Raw genomic sequence first — 26,409 nt, forward strand, 5'->3', positions numbered from 1 at the left:
GGCGAGGGTAGGTAAGGTGAGGGTAAGTTTCTGTTTTCTTCTTTTTTTTGTTCAGACTAGAGAATATGCCAGGCAGGATGTTGGAATGTTCCTCTTGCAGGATGTGGGAAGTCAGGGAGACCTCCAGTGTCCAGGACAACGATACCTGCAAGAAGTGCATCCAGCTGCAGCTCCTAACAAACCGCATTAGGGAACTGGAGCAGGAGCTGTATGACCTCTGGATCATTCAGGAGACTGAGCAGTTTATAGATAGTAGCTTCCGGGAGGTAGTTACACCTAAGGAACAGGGCACAGGTAATTGGGTTACCGTCAGGCGAGGGAAGGGGAAAGGGCAGGTAGTGCAGGTTTCCCCTGTGGCCATTCCCCTCCAAAACAGGTATACCGATTTGGAAACTGTTGGGGGGAATGGCTTACCTAGGACAAGCTGCGGCAGCCGGATCTCTGGCACTGAGTCTGGTTCTGCAGTGCAGAAGGGAGGGAAGAAGAAGAGGAGAGCGGTAGTGATAGGGGACTCCATAGTCAGGGGTACAGACAGGAGATTTTGTGGTCGTCATAGAGACTCCCAGATGGTTTGTTGCCTCCCAGGTGCCAGGGTCAGGGATGTCTCTGATCGCGTGCACAGCATTCTGAAGTGGGAGGGTGATCAGCCAGATGTCATGGTACATGTCGGTACCAATGACATAGATAGAAAGAGTCAGGAGGTCCTGAAGAGTGAGCACAGAGAGCTTGGTAGGAAGTTGAAAAACAGGACCTCGAGGGTAGTAATCTCCGGATTGTTGCCTGTGCCACGTGCCAGTGAGGGTAAGAGTAGGATGCTCTGGCAAATGAACACTTGGCTGAGAAACTGGTGTAGGGGGCAGGGTTTCAGATTTCTAGATCATTGGGTCCTCTTCTAGGGCAGGTGGGACCTGTACAAGAGAGACGAGTTACACCTGACTACAAGGGGACAAATATACTTGCAAGGAGGTTTGCTTGTGTTATTGGGGAGGGTTTAAACTAGATATGCAGGGGGATGGGAACCAGAGTGCCAGAGTAGATAGTGGAAGGGGGTTAAAAATAAATGATGTTAGTAGTTCATGCAAAGTCATAAATAGTAAGGTTGTGTGTGGTGGTAACAATCTTCTGAGGTGTGTATATTTCAATGCAAGGAGTATTGTGGGAAAGGCAGATGAGCTGAGGGCCTGGATCGACACATGGAATTATGACATCATAGCCATTACTGAAACTTGGCTACAGGAGGGGCAGGACTGGCAGCTCAATGTTCCAGGGTTCCGATGTTTCAGACGTGATAGAGGCAGAGGGATGAAGGGTGGGGGATGGCTTTGCTAGTCAGGGAAAATATTACAGCAGTGCTTCAGCAGGAAAGATTAGAGGGCTTGTCTACCGAGGCCATATGGGTGGAGCTGAGAAACAGGAAAGGCATGACCACATTAATGGGGTTGTATTATATACCACCCAATAGTCAGCGAGAATTGCAGGAGCAAATCTGCAGAGAGATAGCAGCAACTGCAGGAGACAGAAAGTTGTGATTGTAGGGGATTTTAATTTTCCCCACATTGATTGGGACTCCCATACTGTTAAAGGTCAAGATGGGTTAGAGTTTGTAAAATGTGTTCAGGAAAGTTTTCTAAATCAATATATAGATGTACCAACTAGGGAGGATGCAATATTAGATCTCCTATTAGGAAATGAGTTTTGACAGGTGACGGAAGTGGATGTAGGAGAACACTTTGGTTCCAGTGATCATAACGTCATTAGTTTCAACTTGATCATGGATAAAGATAGATCTGGTCCTCGGGTTGAAGTTCTAAACTGGAAAAAGGCCAAATTTGAAGAAATGAGAAAGGATCTAAAAAGTGTAGATTGGGACAGGTTATTCTCTGGCAAGGATGTGATTGGTAAGTGGGAGGCTTTCAAAGGAGAAATTTTGAGAGTGCAGAGTTTGTATGTTCCTGTCAGGGTTAAAGGCAAAATGAATAAGAATAAGGAACTTTGGTTCTCGTGGGATATTGGAACTCTGATAAAGAAGAAGAGAGAGATGTATAACATGTATAGGCAACAGGGAGGAAATAAGATGCTTGAGGAGTATAAAAAGAGTAAGAAAATACTTAAGAAAGAAATCAGGAGGGCTAAAAGAAGACATGAGGTTGCTTTGGCAGTCAGGGTGAAGGATAATCCTAAGAGCTTCTACAGGTATGTTAAGAGTAAAAGGATAGTAAGGGATAAAATTGGTCCTCTTGAAGATCAGAGCGGTGGGCTATGAATGGAACCAAAAGAAATGGGAGAGATATTAAATGGGTTTTTTGCATCTGTATTTACTAAGGAAACTGGAATGGAGTCTATAGAAACAAAGCAAACAAGTAGGGAGGTCGTGGAACTTATACAGATTAAAGAGGAGGAGGTGCTTGCTGTCTTGAGGCAAATCAGAGTAGATAAATCCCCAGGACCTGACAGGGTATTCCCTCGGACCTTGAAGGAGACTAGTGTTGAAATTGCAGGGGCCCTGGCAGAAATATTTATTCAGAGGATTGGAGGATATTCAGAGGATTGGAGGACAGCTCATGTAATTCCGTTGTTTAAAAAAGGCTCAAAAAGTAAGCCGGGAAATTATAGGCCGGTAAGTTTGACGTCAGTAGTAAGTAAATTATTGGAAGGAATACTAAGAGATAGGATCTACAAGTATTTGGATAGACAGGGACTTATTAGAAAAAGTCAGCATGGCTTTGTGCATGGTAGGTCATGTTTAACCAATCTATTAGAGTTTTTTGAGGAAGTTACCAGGAAAGTGGATGAAAGGAAGGCAGTGGATGTTGTATACATGGACTTCAGGAAGGCCTTTGACAAGGTTCCACATGGGAGGTTAGTTAGGAAGATTCAGTCGCTAGGTATACATGGAGAGGTAGTAAATTGGATTAGACATTGGCTCAATGGAAGAAGTCAGAGAGTGGTAGTGGAGGATTGCTTCTCTGAGTGGAGGCCTGTGACTAGTGGTGTGCCATAGGGATCAGTGCTGGGTCCATTGTTATTTGTCATCTATATCAATGATCTGGATGATAATGTGGTAAATTGGATCAGCAAATTTGCTGATGATACAAAGATTGGAGGTGTAGTGGACAGTGAGGAAGGTTTTCAAAGCTTGCAGAGGGATTTGGACCAGTTGGAGGAATGGGCTGAAAAATGGCAGATGGAGTTTAATGCCAACAAGTGTGAGGTATTGCACTTCAGAAGGTCAAACCAAGGTAAAACGTACAAGGTAAATGGTAGGACACTGAGGAGTGCAGTAGAACAGAGGGATCTGGGAGTACAGGTAAATAATTCCTTAAAAGTGACGTCACAAGTAGATAGGGTAGTAAATAGAGCTTTTGGTACATTGGCCTTTATAAATCAAAGTATTGAGTATAAGAGTAGGAATGTATTGGTGAGGTTGTATAAGACATTGGTGAGGCCAAATTTGGAGTACTGTGTGCAGGTTTGGTCACCGAATTACAGGAAGGATATTAATGAGGTTGAAAAAGTGCAGAGAAGGTTTACAAGGATGTTGCCGGGACTTGAGAAACTGAGTTACAGAGAAAGGTTGAATAGGTTAGGACCTTATTCCCTGAAGCGTAGGAGAATGAGGGGTGATTTGATAGAGGTGTATAAAATTATGATGGGTATAGTTAGAGTGAATGCAAGCAGGCTTTTTCCACTGAGGCTAGGGGAGGGAAAAAAACAGAGGTCATGGGTTAAGGGTGAAGGGGGAAAAGTTTAAAGGGAACATGGGGGGGGCTTCACGCAGAGAGTGGTGGGGGTGTGGAATGAGCTGCCAGATGTGGTGAATGCGGGCTCACTTTTGGCATTTAAGAAAAACTTGGACAGGTATATGGATGAGAGGGGTATGGAGGTGCAGGTGCAGGTCAGTGGAACTAGGCAGAAAAATGTTCAGCACAGCCAAAAAGGGCCAAAAGGCCTGTTTCTGTGCTGTAATGTTCTATGGTTCTATGGTTCTTGGAGACCATTTTGTCTTAGCCGGCATTGAGTGAGCAATCTAGAACACTCTGGCTTCCGAAAGCTGTGACATTTAAAGTCAGCACTAATTTGCCTGGCTTTGCAAGGATGATCATTCCCCTAATATTAGAAACAGCATGAGATCACCTGGCACAGAGAAAGCAAGGATAGAATGATAGCATTAGCTGTTTAATATTTCACAGAGAATAAGGTTATTTAAGAACTCTCGAGCATTATCGAGACTAAAAACAAAGTAGTTTGATTTATCAGAACAAAACAGAAGCAGGCTTCTTTGCTAATCCATCGGATGTTTATCCTTTACACAACTGCTTCTGATTCTTAACCAAAGTCAACAGGCAGCAAGGGGAGATACAAAGTCAGATCTCGCCAAAGGAAGTTGGCTGGGGTTGCTGGAGGTCAATCATCTCAGTCACAGGACATCACTGCAGGAGTTCCTCAGGACAGTGTCCCAGATCCCATCATGTTCAGCTGCTTCCTTAATGACATATTTATTATGAGGTCTGAACTGGTATTTTCATGGATAATTGTACAATTATCAATTCTATTTACAACTCCTTAGCAAATGGAGTAATCCTTCATATAGTAAGACCAGACAATATTTAGGCATGGGCTGATATGTGACAGGTAACATTTAACATCACAAAAGTGCCAAGCAATAACAATCTTAAATAAGAGAGGAATCTAAGTGCTTACCCTTGCTACTCAAGGGCATTGTCATTAGCAATTCTTGCACAATCAGTATCCTGGAGGCTCCCATGGACCAGAAACTCAACAGATCAAATTATAAGTTGGGTATTCTGCAGCAATGCCTTTACAGTATTATCAAGGCACAAGTTAGGAGTGTGATGGAACACTCTTCATTTCCCCTCATAAGTGCAGTGCCAACAATTCACGAGAAGCTCAGTGTATTCCAGAACAAAGATGAGTGGCACCTCATCTATTTTCCTGTCGACCATTGTATATATGGCTGCAGTGTGCTGCAGGTCTAAAATGCACTCTTTTACTTGACCAACCATCTCCCAATCCAGCGAGCTCTACCACCAAGAATAAGGCAGGACATGAGATGACTACCAAGTTGGCCACAAAGTGCACACCATTCTGGCTTGGAAATACATCACCAGTATGAAAAAGGATCTAGTGCTTTCCCTGCATATATGACAAATAAACACCTCTTGGGCTTCCAGCTGGGTACATGTGTCAATTTTAACTGACGCTTCGATGGCAAACTGCCACCTTCATCAGGGATGATGCCCGGGCTTGTCTAATCCAATGGTATTTATACCCCCGTCGTCCATCCCTCCTGATTGGTTAGTCCTCATCCAATCAGGTTTCCACTCTCCCACCTTACTTCCAGTTCTTACTTAGAGTGAGACCTTCATCTTTGTTAAAATTCTTTCCCTCTAGTTTTATTTCAATAGCTTCTTTCACCAGGCAGTCCCAGAAGCTGTTGGCATGGCACAGTAGATTTGTGCCATTGAATGGCCTTTGCGAATGCAATGCTCTGCTACCTCTGATTTCTCCGGGTAACCCAAATGGATGCACCTCCTGTGCTCCTTGATGCAAGTTTCCACTGTGCATCCCATCAGGCCGATATACGCTGCTCTGTATTCACAGGGAGTCCTGTAAACACCAACCATCCTAAACCCCAGGTCATTTCTGACCCACATAAACTGTGATTTGAGCTTCCTTACGGGTTTCTGGATGGTATTAATCTGGTATTTTTCAAAGATCCTGGCGATCCTTCTAAAACCATGGAAATACAGGGAAGACAGTTGGTAGCAATGGGTTCCTCCTCGTTGTCAGGTTTCCTGGTTTTTCTGTTGGCCCTTTTAAGGACCCCATTGATTTCCTTCAGTTTGTAGCCATCCTGTAGGAATGTCATGCGTAATTGTCTTATTTCCTCGTGGAGACTCTCTGGGTCCGAAATAGATTTTGCACGGTTATTCAGAGTAGAAAGAACTGCTCCACATTGGGAGGCATGATGGTGGCTGTTATCATGCCTCCCAACGTAGAGCGGTTCTTTCTACTTTGATTAACTGTGAAGAAATTACTTTGGGCCCAGAGAGTCTCCACAAGGGACTTGCAATGGCCATAGATCGACTTTGATGGCACATAACTTCTGTGCTGCACCAATGGATTTAGGGACCGCCTGGTAAAGGAAACCATTGAAATAAAACTAGAAGGCAAGAATTTTATCTAAGATGGAGTTATTGCTCTGAGTAAGAACTGGAATTCAATTGTAAACAAGGTGGAAGAGTGGAAATCTGATTGGATGAAGATTAACCAATCAGAAGGGTTAGGTGATGCGGGTTATGAATACCACTGGACTAGACATGCCCAGGCATCATTCCTGGAGAAGATGGCAGAGCTTGTCATCAAAACATCAGTTAAAGTCGATACCCGTACATGGCTGGAAGCCTGAGAAGAGTTTATTTGACATCACCAATGCATCTGATTGTTGGGTCAAAATCCTGGAACTCCTTATTCAGTAGCAAAGTGATACAACACTCTTAGCAGAATGATACAACACTCTAAGAAGTCAGATCACCACCACCCAGATCAGTTATTAAAATCATTCCCGGCTACATAGGCAACACCCACACCTCACAAAGGGAGCAGCAAAATGAATGAGCCTTATTGTATGCAGTTTCTTTTGATGTTAAACTGTACTAACGTTCTCGAAATTAGTCCAGTTTAACATCAAAACGAATTGGGTTAACCAAAAAACTCTCTTCTAAAAAGCAAAAGGTCTCATTTTCACTGGGAGTATCCCAATTTTTCCCCTGTAACTACCAGTGAGAGTGATCAGATTGTTTAATTTTTAGCTATTTATGCTGATCGTCAGAGTATTCCCAGTAAGCTATATTGGGAAATCAGGCAAGCCATCACAGGAACGCAAGCTCAGAAATGTATGCTGTCCTTGGTAAATACATCCCTCAAAGCTAAGTGTGCTCCTTTCAGACAACCTTCCTTAGCATCTATCAGGAAAGGCAGAGAGGCTCACTGTGGAATTGACATCACATTTAACTTTTCTCCACTTTTATTTCATAGGCACTCATTCCTGCTATTAACAGGCCATTGTAAATTCCCCACCAGAGTGCAGGCAAGTGGTAGCAGCTAGGAGGAGTTGAAGGGAAATTAGATCAATGTAGGGTCACAAGAAGCTGCAGGGAGTATTAGACACAACCTAGTATCCATCATGGGCTCAGGCTGCAGCACAACTGGCAACTGACAGCTTCTGTAGGAGGTACTGCCTTTTATCACTGCTACCATCAGGCAGGAGGTACAGAAGCTCAAAGTCCCACATCACTAGGTTCAGAAACACTTTCCTATAATTATCATTTTCTTGAAATGATCTGCTCATCTCTAACCCTACTTTAGCAATGGAATACTATGAACCACCTCCCTACACAATGATGGACATTTTCCTAGGCATTTTTTGCACTAATGTCTTGTTTTGCACAACTTATCTTTTCTATTCACTGTCTTAAATAATTTATAATTTCTATTATACTATTGCTTACAATACCTACCTACATGCCTGCAAAGATGCTAGAAGCCCCAGTCTTGTATTGTGCCTGCACCTCAGCGTACCTGTGCACACAACTACTTAACCAGGCTGTTGATGGCCGTTGCAGATCCATGGGCCAAAAGGAGATGCTTCCATGCTCTGTAACTCAATGGCTCTGTGTCCAGCAGGATCGCTTTGACCCAAAGCCTTCTCAGGAATCTAGGTACCGCACACAGACACGTGGATAGGTGCACACAGGGAGAAACCATGGCAAATACCACTTATTGAGATACATAAGGAGAAGCGAGAGAAAGTGCAGCATTAAACAAGGAAAAGGAGGGGAAGTATAGCGCCATTTTGAGAAGGGCAACCTTGAGGTCAAAGTGCTGCTGTTGAGGTCAAAGTGCTGCCTAGAGGCCTTCAGTGAGGAGGATGACCTAAAAAAGGGTAAAACCCATAATTTACTTCCCTTTCTTTAGTCCACTAGTATTAAAGAGACAGTAATGGTAGTCAGTGAAGTGGTATCAGGGTTATTTGTAGAAGATCAGGGAGAGGTTTGGTGTCCTTGAGGATTATGTCTACAAGAAGTATATCCAACTGCAGCTCCTCCCAGACTACAGGGATTGGCTGGAGCAGCAAATGGACTCATTGAGGGCAGAGAGTATCTAAGATAGGAGTTTCGGGGAAGTGGTCAAACCAAAGGTTCAGCCAGTTCGGTGGGTGACCACCAGGAGGGACAGGAAAATAGTGCAGGGAGTTCCCTGCGCCTGCTCCCCTCAAGCAAGCTGTTGGGGGAGATAGCTTCTCAGGGGGAAGTGACAGAAGCAGCCAGACCAGTGGCACCACGAATGGTTTTAAATGAGCATTTCACATTGATATTCACAAGGAGAAGGGTAGTATGAAATGGGAGGGACATGCTGATATTTTAGGACATGGGAGGTGAACCTTTATGAAATTGTGTGCCTAAATTGAGGATGGTCTTCTAAAAAATTCTCTCACATGCCGTAGTAATTTTGAGCTGAGTTTATCATTGATTAATGAATTGGAAACAATATTTATGAACTTCTTTAAAGCAAAAAGGCTGAGTTGTTATTTATGTATATTCATTGTTTTATTATTAATAAAAATATAACCAGAGAGATTGAAATAAATGTAGCATTTTAGAGAACTTGTTTGTAAGATTCAAAATTAAGATGTGCGTTTCTGACAGGTCCGGGTTAAAGTCAAAGGACAAATGTGATTTAATTATGTCTAGGGACAACTGTGATTTAATTATGTCTGGGTTAAAGTCTGTAAACAAGTGTGATCTAATTATGAATGCAGAAGCCTTGACAAAATTAACTGTTTGTGGAATCATTGAAGTCCTGAGATATGGACTATTGTTTTACAGAAACGTGTAAAAAAACAACTCCAAATATGGAATGGGATAAGACTATGTACCTCCCAAGTCAGGGAAGGGAGGGGTAAGGAAGAAGGATAAAACCTGCTGCCCTGTAAGGTTCAGGGTTCCCTTTGTTTCCTTGAATTTGTCTTGAAGCCATTATTCGGGAGCGTGGCTCGTTTCTGACATTGTTCAAAATTTATTAATACTAATCTTATAAAAAGACAATTAAAAATAACATCATTTCTAAATAGTGTTGTTATTGTACCTTGCATATAAGAAATATGAATGTGAAATTAAAAGCTTTGGTGCATATTCATAAAAGATCAGGGAAAGGAATATAAACGTACTTCATCCTCAATGAAATCTTTGCTGTTGAGCTAACGTTGACAAGTATTTTATACCTAACTTGTACTTGGCACTTCACTTGGCAGTAAAGATAATCATTATGAATCTTTTTATTGTGGGTGGATTTTAAAGGATTGAGAGGTGGCACTGCATGTTGTGTGCTAACAAAATATTTTGCACGTGCCATCATTCCACGTTGCATGCCTGCCAAAGTACACCACCTCTGCGTGGCATACTGCTATTAAGGGGGAGGTGTTGAGTCTCTTGAAGAGAAGTCTCCAGGCCCTGATATGATGTGTCCCAGGTTACACAGACTGGTGTTTTCTCTTTAGTTGCAGATGAGGTCCTTAAAGGACTGGAGAGCAGCCAATGTCACTCCTTCATTCAAGAAAAATAAGGATAGTCCAGCAAATTATAGGCCAGTGAGCCTTACATAAAAGGTATGGAAATAACTGGCTTTGGGTGGGGTAGGTCTTGTCTTACAAACCTGAGTGGGTCTTTATTTCTTTATTTAGAGACACGGCTCAGTCTCCGGCCCTTCTGGCTTAATGAGCCAATGGCACTCAGTTACACCCATGTGATTAATTACCCTACAGCTTTATTTCTATCTTTGCTATCTCCTTTTCCCTTTTCAGGGTGTGTGGGTTCTTTTGAAGACCCTGATCTGGAGTTACACTCTGACTTCAGTTCATTATGGGAATGGGACCCACTCTCAGTGCCTCATTACCGGCCACTTTTTGATGTCCCAAGGACGCAGCCTGGATGGCGAGCGTGCCTTCATGATTCCGGATATTCGTGGCTCTGGAGACATGCTGATTCTAGGCTGGTGCCCCTGACTGAAGCGTCACGGGAGAACACGGAACATCGGGGGGGCAGTGCGTTAGCTGCCTTAGGTTGTGCCTGGAGAGCTGAGCCTTTCTGCTGCAGACTCTCTGGGCACAGAGCTCGGAAAAAGTGACACAACAGACTTTTAACGTCGTAAATCAGCGAGTTGTTAGTCATGTCTCCCCTCTCACTGTGAAACAGGGACAGCTCTTTTTCGCTAATTAGGGGGAGAGAGAGCCTGTGGTATGTTGAGTAGTTTTTGGGGTACTGCGTCTTTACTGATGCTTTGCTGCATGCTTGGGTGCCCGGTGGAGGGTGCTGATGCTTTTCAGTTGGTGGGGGTGGGGTGGCTTTGGGTTCTAATGTTTTAACTGTCTTTAGGGGACTCCTCTATTTTCGTGGATGTTTGTGAAGAAAAAGAATTTCAGGATGTACAGTATATACATTTCTCTGACATTAAATGTACCTCTTGAAACCAGTTGAACCTCTACATCTTTGGAATGTGGGAGGAAGCACATGTTTTCTCAGGAAGAGCATATAAACTTCTTACAGACGCTGGTGGAATTGAACCAGGGTCACAGCCACTGCAATGGCACTATGCTAACTGCTATGCTATCTTGTCTCCCCATGGTAATGTTGAGGTTAGGGTAACACTACTACAGAGCCAACTTCTCTTCCGAGGAGGTGCCAAAAGTTGTTGGTGAGGGGAGGGCAAATGATGCCCTTTCATACATGAACTTTCAACAAGGTTCATCACGATAAACTGATCCAGAGGATTAAGGCACACAGGAGTCAAGTTTGTAAAGCTATAGAAAACAAAGAGTAGCGGCAGAGAGATGTTATTCTGACTTGAGGTCTGTGACCAGTGGAGTTCTGCGGGGATCATTTCTGTGACTCTGTTGTTGTGATATATGTATTTATATATTCACACATACAGTATATACGTATAAATGATATGGTCTGAAAAATAGGTGGACTGATTTGTAAGTTTACAGATGACACAAAAATGAGTATAGTCATGGATAGTGAGGAAGGTTGTCAAAGAATATAGTGGGATAAATATCAGCTGGAAGAGTGACAGAGAATAGGCAAGTCGGGTTTAATCTGGGCAAGTGAGGCCAAATGCAAGAAGAGAGCATATGGTAAGTTACAGGGTCTTTAATAATATTAATGTACAGAGGGATCTTGTAGTGCAAGTCCATAACTTGCTGAACGTGGCAAAACAAGTGGAAAGAGTGGTAGAGAAGGCACACGGTATGCTAGCCCTCATCGTTTGGGACATGGAGTGCAAACGCTGGCAAGTCATGTTGCAGCTATATTTAACATTGGATGAGTCACATTGTGCAGTTCTGATCACCAAGTGGAGACTTCAGAGAGGGTACTGAAGAGGTTCATCGGGAATAGACACTATTAGCTATTAAGGAGAGGTTGTTCCAACTTCCCTTGCTTTTTTCTGGTGTATTGGAGGCTGAGGGGTAACCTAACAGGAGTATATAAAATTATGAGAGGAATGAGTAGGATAGATAGAGTGATTTCCCTAGGGTGCAAGTGTTCAAGAGTAGAGGGCAAAGCTTCAAGCTGAGAGGGAGAAAGTTTAAAGAAGAGTTATGAGACAATTTTTTTTACTAAGAGAGTGGTAAGAGCCTTGGACATACTGTACTGCCTGGGAGGTGGTGGAAGAAGATACAAAATTAACATTTGAGAGGCAATTAGACAGGACCATGAAACAGGCAGGGAAATGAGGGATACAGGCCATGTGTGGGCAGATGGGTTCAGTTTAGTATGGCATTACGTCCGGCACAGAGATACAAGACATAGGAGCAGAATTAGGCACTCAGCCCATCATTTCTGAGTTATTAGCCCTCTTAACCCCATTCCTCTTCCTTCTCCCCGTAACTGTTGATGCCCTGACTAATCAAGAACCTATCAGCTTGAACTTTAAATATGCTCAGTGAGTTGGCCTCTACAGCCATGAGATTCAGCACCCTCTGGCTCTGCCCTAAATAGATGCTCCTCTATTCTGAGGCTGTGCTCTCGGGTTTTAGATATCTGCGACAGAAACATCCTCTCCACATCCACTCCATCTAGGACTTTCAACATTAAATACGTTTCAATGAAATCCCCTCCTCATTCTTCTAAACTCCAGCTAGTACAGGCCCAGAGTCACCAAACGCTCCTCGTGTGTTAACCCTTTCATTCCTGGAAACTCCTCTGGACTCTCTCCAATGCCAGCACGTTCTTTCTTAGATAAGGGGCCGAAAACTGCTCGCAGTTCTACAAGTGTTGTCTCAGCAGTGCCTTATAAAGCCTCAGCATTACATCCTTGCTCTCGTATTCTAGTCTTGCATTTGCCTTGGCACCGACTCAACCTGCAAGTTAACCTTTAGGGAATCCTGCACGAGGACTCCCAAGTCCCACTGCACCTCTGAGTTTTGAATTGTCTCCCCATTTAGAAAACAGTTTACGCCTTTATTCCTTCAAACAAAGTGCATGACTATATATTTCCTTACTCTATATTCCATCTGCCACTTCCTTGCCCATTCTTCCAATTTGGCTAAATCCTTCTGTAGACTCCCTGCTTCCTCAACACTACCTGCACCTCCACCTATCTTCATATTGCCTGAAAATATGGCCACAAAGCCATCAATTCCATCATCCAAATCACTGACATATAATGTGAAAAGAAGTGGTCCTGACATCAACCCTGTGGAACACCACTAGTCACCTGTTGTCAAACAGAAAAGGCTTTTTTTATTCCACTCTTTGCCTCCTTCCAGAGAGCTAATCCTCTATCCATGCTAGTATCGTTTTTTGTAATACCATGGCCTCTTATCTAATTAAGCAGCCTCAGGTACAGCACCTTCTGAAAATTTGAGTAAAGAGCAGCCCAGCCACTTAAACTTCTTCCTCTTTCCTGTCTGTTAATTCCTCAAAGAATTCCAACAGATTTGTCAGGCAAGATTTCCCCTTAAAGAAACCATGCTGACTTTGGTCTATTTGATCATGTACCTCCAAGTACCCCAAAACCCCGTCCTTAATAATGACTCTAATATCTTCCCAGGCTAAGTCAGGCTAACTGGCCTATAATTTCCTTTCTTTTTCCTCCCTCCCTTTTTAAAGAGTGCTGTGACTTTTGCAATTTTCAGTCCTCCGGAACCAATATCATGAATGCCTCCATAATCTTTTCAGCTACCTCTTTCAGACCAGTATTCCATCTGGTCCAGGTGACTTATCTACCTTCAGATCTTTCAGCTTCCTAAATACCTTCTCCTTAGTAATAACAAATACACTCTCTTCTGCATCCTGACACTCTCAAATATCTGGCATACTGCTGGTGTCTTCAACAGTGAAAAATGATGCAAAGTACTTATAACATTCATCTGTCATTTCTTTGTCTCCCATTACTACCTCTCCAGTGTAATTTTCCAGTGGTCCATTATCCATTCTCAACTCTTTTACCCTTTACATATCTGAAAAATGTTTTTGTATCCCCTTTTATGGCTAGCTTACCTTCACATTTCATCTTTTCTCTCTTTATAGCTTCTTAAGTTGACTTTTGTTGGTTTTTTAAAAATTCCTAATCTTCTAACTTCCCACTAATTGTTGCTATATTATATGCCCTCTCTTTTGCTTTTATACTGTCTTTGACTTCCCTTGTCAGCCATGGTTGCCTCCAGAAATTCCAGCTTTTGCTGTTCTGCCATCATCCCTGACAGTGTCCCCTTCCAATCAATCTTGGCCTGCTCCTCTTTCATGCCTCTGTAATTCCATTTATTCCAGTGTAATACTGATACATCTGACTTTATCTTCTCCCTCTCAAACTGCACGGTGGATTCTATCATATTAGGGTAACTGTCTCCAAAGGGTTAAGCTTAAGCTCTGTAATCAAATCTGATTCATTACATAACATCAAATCCAGAAATGCCTTTCCCCTAGCGGACACAAGCTGTTCTAAAAAGCCATCTCGTAGGCATTCTAGAAATTCCCCCTCCTGGAATCCAGCACCAACCCGATTTTCCCAATCTACCTGCATATTGAAATCTACCATGACTACTGTAACATATTGTGGCCCAAAGAGTGTGTTTCTGTGCTCTATTATTCTGTGTCTGTGCTCCTGTACAAGTGTATTATATATATCATGTTGATGAAGAACAAACATATTATGGGTGATATCTGAAATATATAACAAGAGCATATCAAGGCAACTAGACTTGCTGGGTTTTCTAGAAGACATTTCACCACTATTCCAAGAGGCTTCTTCAGTTCTGATCCATGGAGGGTAGTTTTCCAGTTTATAAACTCTGTGAGTTGTTTAAAGGTACAGCAATCACATGAGGGTCATTAAGAGCCGTAATGAGAGGGTCATTAGTCTTATCTTTGCATGACTGGAGGTGTGAACTGCTGTCCAAAATGTACACAATGATATCATCAACTGAGTGCCCCTTGTCCTTTACGTGTAGATATAGAGCTGAGTCACTCCCCTGTGAACAGAACACATCAACTCGATGGATAACATCATCAAATTTACAGAAGATGTCAAGAACAATAGACCAGTTTTGTCAGGCTGTGCAGTACTTGTCAATGAAATTGGACATCTAAATATTGAAGTTTACAGGAAACCAACCCACACAGATCAGTATCTACCGTTTGACTCTCATCGTCTGTTAAAACATAAATTCAGGGTTATCAGAACGCTAAATCGCCACACCAAAAGTGTGCCCATCAACATTACAGCTAAAGACAAGGAGTATTTGAGAGAAACCTTGAAAGCTTGTGCCTTTCATCAAGACAGCAACAAAAACCTGCAGGGACATCAGACCAACACACAGAGGTAAGGAGCAAAGTAGACAGTAAAACATAGTCATCCCATACATAGTTGGGGTTTCAGAGAAACTCCGTATTGCCAACAAACACCAAATCCCTGTGTTTTGTAAACCTACAAACACACCTCAGGCAGAAACTCGTCCACCCCCAGGATAAACAGAGCAATATTGTATATACTATCCAATACAATGAGAACTGCACAGATCTGTATATCAGCGAGACAAAGCAACCACTTCACAAACGGATGGCCCAACATTGGAGGACTAACACCTCAGGTCAAGGGTCAGCTGTATATCTATACCTAAAGGACAAGGGACACAGATTTGATGGTAACATTTTGGACAGGGAGGACAAGTGGTTTGAAAGAGGGGTTAAAGAAGCCATCTTTATCAAACTGGAAAACCCATCCCTGAATAGGGAGGGTGGGGTATGACACCACCTAGCAGCTACTAACAATACAGTCCTAACATCTTTACCCCGGAGTCTCCACAGCAGTTCACACCTCCATTCATGCAAAGATAAGACTAATGACCCTCTCATTGCCTCTACAACTCTTAACAAATCTCATGTGATTGCTGTACCTTTAAACAACTCACAGAGTTTATAAGCCAGAAAACACCCTCCATGGATCAGGACTGAAGAAGCCTCTCAGATGAGTGGTGGAACGTCTTCTAGCCAACACAGCAAGTCCAGTTGCTTTGATTTATTACAGCCTGTTATAAAATGGCCTAGATGACTGAGAACTTTCATAGACATATAACAAGAACAGGTATTTGGAATAAAGACAAAACCAGAGCAGAAGCAGGGGGAATAGTAGCTGAGATAAGGGGGAATTTATGGCTAGCGGTATTGGAAATTAGGGCAGACCAGGCCAGTGGTATCTGGTAAAAGGGCAGAGCTGGGATAGGTAACATATGAAATAAGGGCAGACCCATAGGAGTGGAGGTACTTGTAATGGGGTGAGACCTATTACAGGTGATATCTCGGGTAAGAGCAGTTCAGAGCAGCAATTTCTGGGATAAGGACAGAAGCAGGTTAGTGGTATCTAAGATGGGAGAGCCAAGGTAGGTGGTATCTAGGATAACACCAGTTCTGGGTCTTCACTTGTTGGAATTACAGCCAAACATGGTTCTCCTTGTACTTGAGAATCTTAGTCGGCGACAGCTGAGTCAAGGACAGACAGATTCTCTGTAACAAATGTTTGATAGGAACTAGGCTTGAACCACAAATAATTCAATAAAATATGGTGCCTACAGCTTTATGCAAGCCCTCTGAACATAGCTGTAACAGAAAATACCCAGTATACGTACAATCTAATGTTAAATACAACACTGCAAAGGCATCCAACAAGGGTTGAGCTCACAACATGCTTATTCCAACAATATTTCCAGCTACCACTCATCCTCACCACTCTGTAATCTCAAACTCTCAAACTATTCTTATTTGTGATCCATGCTCCGTGATGTTTCCGTCTCCTGACTCTTACCTTCATTTTCCTCAGCTTTATTTTCTCCAATCCCCACACTTCTTCCTAGGCACCATACCTCTCCTTCACCCACCCTGTCCACTGTGCCATTCTGTGCAAATTACATAACTAGTAATAATAAAGCTCAGTCTCCAAATTCATGTTATGTGTTTCTAATAATTCAACAGAACTGATTGGTAAATTGCATTTGAATCACTTTCCAATCGTCATGTTTCTGAATCAAAAACAAAAAATGCTGGAGAGCTCGTCAGGTCTCCAGCATGCGTAGAAAACAGAACTGTCAGTATTTCAGATCTATCAACCTCGATGACACGATGATTGTTCCACTCTCTACACACACTACCAACCTGCTGAGTGCTCTGAGCATTTTCTGTTTCAGATTTCCAGCACTTCTGGGGTTTTTTTTTAAATGTTCATTGACTTGACCAAATTGGTTTCATGAGGTGTCTTCTGGCATTCTTCCCCTTCCTTTTCCATTCAGAAGAAGGGTCTCAGCCTGAAACATTGACTGTTTATTCATTTCCATAGATGCTGCCTGACCTTCTAAGTTCCTCCAAAATTTTGTGTGTGTTGATTTGGTTTCATGAGAACTTCAAATCAAGATTCAACTACCAAAACCAAAAAAAATGAAAACAAAGTTGGAATGTTCTACATCAAAGGTTTAAAAACACTTACAGAAGTTTTCACCGAAGGCCATGAAAATAAAAAATATAGATACATTCAGAAATTCCACAGATTGCTGAAGAGATTCTTCAGAGGAATACAGAGAGAAAGGGTGAATTTTTCCAACTTCATTATTTTCCTGTTGCCTATCAGATTGACTCAGTTTTTTTAATTCTGGCCTGCTGGCTTGAAGGGGTAGGACTTGAATATCAAAGTCTATTCCACCTGATTTTTAACTATCTCTTCAGAAACTGCAACTATTCAGAAAACCTGATGATTCAGTAGCTTGCTCATCATGTGATGTTTCCTGCACTTTCTGAAACGCATTGAGACCCCAGTTCCCACACTTCCTGAAACTCGCTGGTCGGATTCTCTGCCCGCTCGGAAGGGACTGTCAAGTGTCAGGTACACATTTCTGAGATGATCACCACACAGGAAGGCTGCTGAACATCACAGGGATGAACCCTCCCTGAAGTTTCTGTCTGATGTTGGATTTATAAAGCCCCTAATGTAAGCCCTCACTTTGGATTTGAATCTAGAACCACCAGTTAATGCAGATAATGTCACATCAGAATATTTTGACATAACATAAATGACATTTCAATCACTGTTAATGGCGTCCGCAGATGATACAGCACCAGACAGAGTTGGAACACTTTGTGGGCATTCTCGTGTTGAAGGATATTACAACTATGAACAAGGAGAGCTGGAAAGACAGAACATCTGGAGAAGCTAGAACACTGTGATGGAGTACTGGGCTGATCAGTTCAATATGTTAGTCAGAGAGTGACAAAATCAAAGTGTATGGAATCAGGGTTAATGCAAAAGTATGGATTTTAAAAAGATTAGTTGTCAGACAGCATGGCAGGTGATGATCAGTAAGGACTGCAAGAATCAATGCTTGGACCTTAGCCAAACAATGATTTGCTTGCGATGTCATGTCAAAAATTATTATTTCAAAGTTAGCTGATGACACTAATAAAGTTACACAGCAGTGAAACAGGCCCTTTGGCCCAATTTATCCATGCTAACCTAAACCAGTCTCATTTGCTGCACTTGAGCTATATTATTCTATCCATGTACCGACCGGTGTCCTAATGTTTTTAAAAGTTGCTTCCAACTGTACCTGCCTCAATACTTCCTTTGATAACTCAGTCCACATACATTCCACACTCTGGGTGAAGCCATTGCCTCTCAGCTCCCTTTTAAATCCTTTCCACCACATCTCAAACCTTCTGCACACTAGATTTAGGCTCCCCTACTCTGTGAAAGTGACTTTGATAATTCACCAATCTATGCCCCCATGATTTTACACAGTCATCGAGTCATAGAGTATTACAGCTCAGAAACAGGCCTTTCAGCCCATCTAGTCCATGCCAAACTGCTATTCTGCCAAGTTCCATCATGATACATGGCCCTCCATACCCTTCCCATTCATGCCTTTCCCATTCATGTCCTTCCCATTCATGTCCTTCCCATTCATGCCTTTCCCATTCATGTCCTTCCCATTCATGCCTTTCCCATTCATGTCCTTCCCATTCATGCCTTTCCCATTCATGCCCCTCCCATTCATGCCCTTCCCATTCATGCCTTTCCCATTCATGCCCTTCCCATTCATGCCTTTCCCATTCATGCCCTTCCCATTCATGCCCTTCCCATTCATATACTTATCCAAACTTCTTTAAGTGTTACAATCTAACCTGCATCCGCCACTTTCACTGACAGCTTGTTCCACACTCACAACACACACTGTTCAGCTTCTCTTTAAATATTTCACCTTTCATCCTTAACATAAAAACATGAGAAAGCTTTTGACAAGAACAAGCCATTTGGCCCAGCAAAGCTTGCCAAATTCCTATTCACATAGTTTGTTGAAATAACTATCGAGTTTAGATTTGAAGGTCTCTATGGTACTACTCTCAACTACACAACTAGGTAGTTTGTTCCATGTGTCCACAGCTCACTGTGTAAAGAAATGCTTCCTGATGTTAGTCTGAAATCTCCCTTTAACCTGTCTCCACCTATGGCCCCATGTCCTCGTTGATGGATTAATTTTGGAGTATCAGCTGGCATCCGCCTTACTTCTACCCTAAATGATTTAGAATCATATCTCCTCTCATTCTCTGCCTACTCAGGCTAAGAAGATTTAACTCTTCCAATCTTTCTTCATAGCTCATACCCTGCAGACCTGGAATGAGTCTCGTTGCCCTTCCCTGGACTCTCTCCAGTGCCTTCACACCCCTCACACAATATGGAGATGGAAATTGTACACAGTACGCAAGGTGTGGCCTCACAAACACAATATACAGCTAAAGGAGAACAGCTTTGGACTTGAACTCCACTGAGTGCATTATACAGCCCAACGTTCTATTACCCTTCCTAATCGCTTCTGTGCATTGTCTAGGTGTTGATAGTGATGAGTCTCCCAGGATGCCCAAATCCTTCTCATGCAGTGCACTTTCTAACTCAAGACCCCCCATTGCATATTTATATCTAATATTTCTACATCCTACATGTAATACTTTACATTTACTTGCATTAAATTCCATCTGCCATTTATCTGCCCACTTCTGGATTTTGTTTTGATCTAACTGTATTGATTTGGCTACCTGAATGTTATCAGCCCGTCCCCCTAATTTTGTGTCACCCACAAACTTTGCTAGTTTATTTGTTATGTGCTTATCTAAATCAGTAATGTCAATTAAAAACAGCAGCGGCCCCAAAACCAATCCCTGCGGAACCCCACTTTAACATCTTCCAGGTGTGAAAATGATCCTCTCACCATAACTTGCTTTCTGTTTTTGAGTCAATTCTGCACCCGTTCGCACACCTTACCCTGAATCCCTACCTCCTGTAATTTGATGATTAATCTTTTGTGGAGTACCTTGTCAAAAGCCTTCTGAAATTCCAAATAAATTATATCAACTGCTCTATTGCTATCATAAATTTTAGTTGCCTCTTCATTAGTAAACCATGATTTCCCCTTTTGGAAACCATGCTGACTTTCTGTTAACATGCCTGTTCTTATCAGCTGCTTTTCCCTCACTCTTTATTATTGTTTCCCATGATACACATTAAGCTTACAGGTCAACAGTTACCAGTGTCAGTGAGGTCACCCTTCTTCTATACTGGGACAACAATAGTCCATTTCCAATCCTTAGTGATTCCACCAGTCTTCAATAATTTTTGAAAATTAAATGTGAGGGGTTTGTATATATAATCACAGACCTCTTTAAGTCACCTCTACTTCTGAAGGAGTCTGAGGTCCTTTGGAGGATGCAGGCCTCTCCTTCATATACCAGTCTGTTATCACCAGTGCAGTCTTCTATGCGGTGGTGTGCTGGGGCAATGGCATCAACATGGGTGATGCTAACAGGCTCAATAAACTGATTAGAAAGGTTGGATTTGTTATAGGAGTCAAACTGGGCACACTGGAGGCTGTGGTAGAACAAAGGACCCTACGAAAAATCCCAGCAATTCTGGACAATTTCTCTTACCCTCTGCATGCCACCTTGGCTGAACAGAGGAGCACTTTCAGTAATAGACTAAGACAACTGCACTGCTCCAAAGAAAGCAATATGAGCTCATTCTTACCCTTGGCCTTTAGGCTCTATAATGAGTCAACCTATAGCCGGGGAAGTGATGAGCCCTTCTTTTAGACTGTTTAAGGTAACTTATTTTTTACACTTTTTACTTTTGTTCTAATTTTTGTATCTGTTATATCTAATTTTTTACTGATATACTCTGCCAAAAAACTTCCGAGTCTAACAATATTATGATTGCTTGTTCCTAAAGGCTTAGCAACTTCCACACTCAAAATTCTATCCTGATTGTTACGCAACATCAAGTCTCAACAGGCCTCCCTTCTTGTTGGTGCACTTACATACTGGGTCTAAAAACAATCATCCAATAACTCAATTGATTCACTTTCCTGTAATCCATTAGTCACCGGGTTCTCTCACTCAAAATTTGGGAAATTGAAGTCACCCATAAGTACATGTTCTAAAGTAAGTAGGCATTGTGGGCCGACGGGCCAGTATTGTGCTGTAGCTTTTCTATGTTTCTATAACATCACCTTCAGAACTTGCTTTTTTAATAGTCTGATAGAGTTGTTTGTTAAAATCACTATCACCCTTGACCTATGACCTTGTTTTTGCTCATCCAACCTCAGTGGAAAAAGCCTACTTACTATTCATTTAATCTTTTCATCCTTAATAATTTTGTGTACCTCTAGCAAATCCCCATCATTCTCCTGCACTCCAGGAAATAAAGTCCATAAGACCATACGGTACAGGAGCAGAATTAGGCCATTTGGCCCTTTGTCTGCTCCGCTATTTCATCATAGCTGATTGATTCTCCCTCTCAGCGCCATTCTCCTGCCTTCTCCCTGTATCTCTTCATGCCCTCACTGATCAAGAATCTACCAACCTCTGCCTTGGATATACCCAATGACTTGACCTCCACAGCTGCCTGTGGCAACAAATTCACCATTCACTGACTCCTCATCTCCATTCTAAAAGGTCACTTGTCTATTCTGAGGCTGCGTCCTCTGGTCTTAGACTCTCCCACCATAGGAAGCAGTCTCTCCACATCCACTCTATTGAGGCCTTTCAACATTCAGTTCAATGAGGCCACCCCTCATTCTTTTGAATTCCAGAGAGGACTGGTCCTGAGCCATTAAACACTCTTCATATGACAAGCTTTTCAATCCCAGAATCATTTTTGGGAACCTCCTTTGAACCCTCTCCAATGTTAGCACATCCTTTCTTAGATAAGGGGCCCAAAACTGCCCACAATGCCCCAAGTGAGGCCTCGCCAGTGCTTCATAAAATCTCAATGTTACATCTTTGCTTTATATTCCAGTCCTCTCAAAATGAATGCTAACATTGCATTTGCCTTCCTCACCACTGTTTCAACCTGCAAATTAACCTTTAGGGCATATATGTCAAACTCAAGGCCCGCGGGCAGAATTATCTTTGGCCCGCGAGATAATATCTAATTACTATTAAAGCTGGCCCCAGTAATCGAAGCGCCTATGGCGTATGATATGGCTAATGCTGAGTTTATTCAGGTACCAGGTTTTCAGGGTTTTTAGTGTTTATTCGGCAGTCTTGCTCGGCAGTCTTCTTCATAAGAAACGGAATTTGTAAAATGAAACACTTTGTAGTTATAGCAGAGACTGAGACACATGAGAGCAGGCTGAAAAAACAGAGGCAATGAAAGCTGCGTTCGCACGCGTCCGACTGATCCGGCCTGCATGAAGCTGCATTTTGCTCAATCCGGCCCATGACCTAAAATGAGTTTGACACCCCTGCTTTAGGGGATCTAGCACATGAACTCCCAAGTCCCTTTACACCTCAGATTTTTGAATTTTCTCTCCATTTAGAAAAGTCTATGCTTTCATTTCTTCTGCATGATTGTACACTTCCTGGCACTGTATTCCATCTGGCACATCTTTGCCCATTCTCCTAATCTGTTAAGTCCTTCTTTAGTCTCTGTACTTCCTCAAACCTTCCTGACTTCCTCTCTTCATATCGTTTGTAAACATGGTCACAAAGTCACCAATTCTATCATCCAAATCATTGACTATTAATATAAAAAGAAGCAGTCACAACACAGACCCCTGTGGTACACCACAATTCACCAGCAGCCAACCAGAAAAGGCTCCCTTTATTTTTTGTCTCCTGCCAATCAACCACTGCTCTATCCATGCTAGTATCTTTACTGTAATAGGTTTAAGAAGAGAGGCGGGAGATTTAAAGGGGATCCAAAAGACAAATTTTTCACACATAAGGTGGTGGATTATGGAAAGAGCTGCCAAAGAAAGTGGTAGAGGCAGGTACAATTACAATGCAAAAGCTATTTGTATAGGAATAAGAAATGTTTAGAGTGATTTGAGCTAAACACAGACAAATAGGACTAGCTCAGGTAGAAACCATGATCAGCAAAGACGAATTGGGCTAAGAGGCCTTGTTTATGCTGTATAATTCTGATTCTATGGCGCTTACTAATTCACAAAATAATTACATTTCTGGAAAATGATACATTAGTAAAATTTTGTTACTCAAAAGTCTGAGTGAATTACATTTTACTGCTTTTGTGCCCAGAAACTGGAGTATGATGGGGAGAAATGGCTCATTGAACCAGTGACAAACACCTGATTGAGTCAAAGGTTTAACAGTAAAATATTGTGAATCAATGAATTACTCTTCAGCTGTTTTAACCGGTGGTCTCATGGCCCTTCTAGTTGTGTAAATTTTGAGTCTCTTTAATATTTTTCTGATATCAAACCAGCACATGTATTGCTTTTGTCTACTAAAATTTGAAGTAACTGAGCTATGGGAATCATAGAGAAAGGTTCTTCAAGCTGACTACAGTAGCCCTTTTCGTTGTGTGAATGATCTCAAGTTGATAGAGAGAGACCTTCACCCTCGTGTTGTGTGAGGCACATTTGGTCTCTGATTAAATCAGAGATGGCAAGGACCTGCTGGTGATGCTGACTGATGTCAATTCACACAATACCATTCTGCTCACTATTCCAACCACTGCCCAAACCAAGTTAATTTAAAATAGGTGAAATGATCCTCCGAGAACGGGTCCCATTTCATCTTCTGAATAACCTCAGGGCTTAGGAAAGTTAAATAAAAGGCTTACCCAAATCTCCTTGACAGATGTCAGTCCTTGAGGCTCCACCGATGATGAACTTTGGATTCTCACAGATTTCCTAACAAGGAAAGAAAATATGATTACCTTGGCCCGTCAGCAATGAAAATATTTACTTCACTCAAATAGTTCACACTTCACTTTGCAAAATAGTCATCCACATTACTAACATGGCCACAAAGTTAATTTCTTTTTAAACTCTCTTATGATTGAGCTATAAATTTTAATCAGATTATCATTCAAAATTAAAAGTACAATGCATGAAGACTACTGATATTGAATACAGTTCATCAGGCCCATGCCTGCTCTCAGGGCAGCAATTCCTTCAATCCATTCCCCGTTTTTTTTCATTCCCTGGGCTGCTGCAACTTAATCTCTCTACACGTGAACTTTCCCTTGACTCATTCTGCAATTAACTAACTAAAGAATTATTTAAAGAAGCCAATTAATCTACCAGCATATTTTAGTTAGATTAATTATGTACATTTACTTTAGAGGAAACTGCAGCACCCAGGGTAAATTAATGTAATCACAATACATACTAAATAGACAATCCCGGAGGCTGGAATTGAACTTGGGATCCCTGGAGCTTTGCATCGCTATGCTTTTATCCCACTCGAGTCCCACTCTTTTTATAGAATAAAATTAGATTGACAGACATGAGACAAGTATTACTGGACCACAAGTAAGGTCAAAATTCAAAGTAAATTGATTATCAAAGTAGATATTTGTCATAAAATCCAGCCATGAGATTCATTTTCATGCAGGCATACACAATAAATCCATAATAGAATAATAACAACTATAACAGAATCAATTAAAGACCACACCAACTTAGGCGTTCAGCCAGTGTGTAAACGACAACAAACTGCAAATACAAAAAAAGAAATAATAATAATAAATAATTAACTAAACGATAAATATCAATAACATGAAGTGAAGAGTCATAGGTTGTGGGAACATTTCATTGATTGGGCAAGTGAAGTTGAGTGAAGTTATCCCATTTGGTTGGAGACCCTGATGGTGGAGGGGTAATAACTGTTCCTGAAGCTGGTGGTGCGAGTCCCGAGGCTCCTGTACCTCTCAGTGAGAAGCGAACATGTGGTGGGTGGTGGGGGTCTCTGCTGATGGATGTAGCTTTGCTGCGACAATGTTTTGTGTAGATGTGCTCAATGGCTTTCACCATGATGGACTGGGTCATATCCACTACTTTTTGCAAGGCTTTCCATTCAGGAGAATTGTTATTTCCACATCAGCCTGCGATAGCATTTGACATACTTTTAAATGTCATGCCAAATCTTCTTAAACTCCTAAAGAGTAGAGAGACTGCTGTGCTTTCTTGTGATTGCATTTCCATGCTGGGCCCAGAACAGGTCCTCTGGGTTGACAACACTGAGGAATTTAAAGTTGCTGACCCTCTCCACCTCTGATCCTCCGATGAGGTCTGGCTCCTTGACCTCCGGTTTTGTCCTCCTGTCAGCTCCTTGGTCTTGCTGACATTGAGTAGGAGGGTTTTGCTGTGGCACCACTCTGAGATTTTCAGTCTCCATCCTATATGCTGATTTGTCACCACCTTTGATTCAGATTTAGATAGGCACTGTTGCTGATGTTATACAATTAAATATTAACAAATCAACTAATACTAGCTAATGGAAATTTAAAATTCCTGCGGATACTGAAAATCCAAAATAAAAAGAGAAAATGTCTGAAACATTTGGGAATCAGGTAACACATATTGGAAAGAGAAACAGAATTATCCAGGTGCATCACAGTGCCACAGCAGTGTAGCAGTTAGCGCAATGCTATTACAGCTCTGGGCATTGGAGTACAGAGTTCAATCCCAGCGTCCTCTGGAAGGAGTCTGTACATCCACCCTGTGGAATGCGTGGGTTTCCTCCGGGTGCTCCAGTTTCCTCCCACAGTGCAAAGATGTACCGGTTAGTAGGTTAATTGGTTATTGTAAATTGTCCTGTAATTTTACTACGGTTAACTTGGTGTTGCTGGCAATGCGTCTTGAAGGGCCTATTCCAGGCTGTATCTTTCAATAAATAAAAAATAAAATAAACTTGGTATTGAACTGCTCTGCCCAAGTGCCAGAAATTGCAGAGATCTGAAAACAGCCCAGTTAATCACAGAAAGCAGATTCTCCTCCATTAACTCTGTCTACACTTTCTGCTGCTTCTAGAATGTGACCAAAATAAAGATCTCCTACCCCGGCCATTCTCTCTTCTCCCCCCTCCTACTGAGTAGAATATAAAAAGGTTTATGACTTTTCTACCACCAGGCTCAAGGACAGCTTCTACCCTCTTGTTCCAAGAATGGACCTCTAACAATAAACTCTTTTTCTCTCGACCTACCTCGTCACGGCCCTTGCACCTGATTTGTTGACCCTTTCTCTGTAACTGGAACTATGCATTCTACATTCTGTTACTGTTTCCTTTTGTACTGCCTCGATGTACTTATGAAATGACCTGTGTGGATGACCAGCAAATAAAACTTTTCATTGTATCTAGGTACATGTGACAATAATAAACTACCGTAGATTCCGGACTACAGAGCGCACCTGATTAAAAGCCGCTGGCTCTAATTTTAGAAAGAAAATCAATTTTTTACTTGTACAGGCCGCACCGGATTTTCGGCCGCAGGTGTCCCACATTGTAATATGAGATATTTACACAGAAAGATATTACACGTGAGGAT

General features: G+C 42.0%; 1 protein-coding gene across 3 annotated transcripts in view; it reads right to left on the reverse strand.

The window, feature by feature from the left end:
- Nucleotides 1-26,409, reverse strand: part of LOC140725212 (calpain-3-like) — a 138,261-nt gene that overhangs the window by 90,997 nt on the left and 20,855 nt on the right. For all 3 annotated transcript variants that reach the window (XM_073040364.1, XM_073040362.1, XM_073040363.1), the window contains exon 2: nucleotides 23,701-23,770. In XM_073040364.1, the coding sequence (XP_072896465.1) occupies nucleotides 23,701-23,770 (70 nt within the window). The remainder of the gene's footprint in view (nucleotides 1-23,700; nucleotides 23,771-26,409) is intronic.

This window comes from Hemitrygon akajei, chromosome 3, assembly GCF_048418815.1.
Source record: "Hemitrygon akajei chromosome 3, sHemAka1.3, whole genome shotgun sequence".
NCBI lineage: Eukaryota > Metazoa > Chordata > Chondrichthyes > Myliobatiformes > Dasyatidae > Hemitrygon > Hemitrygon akajei.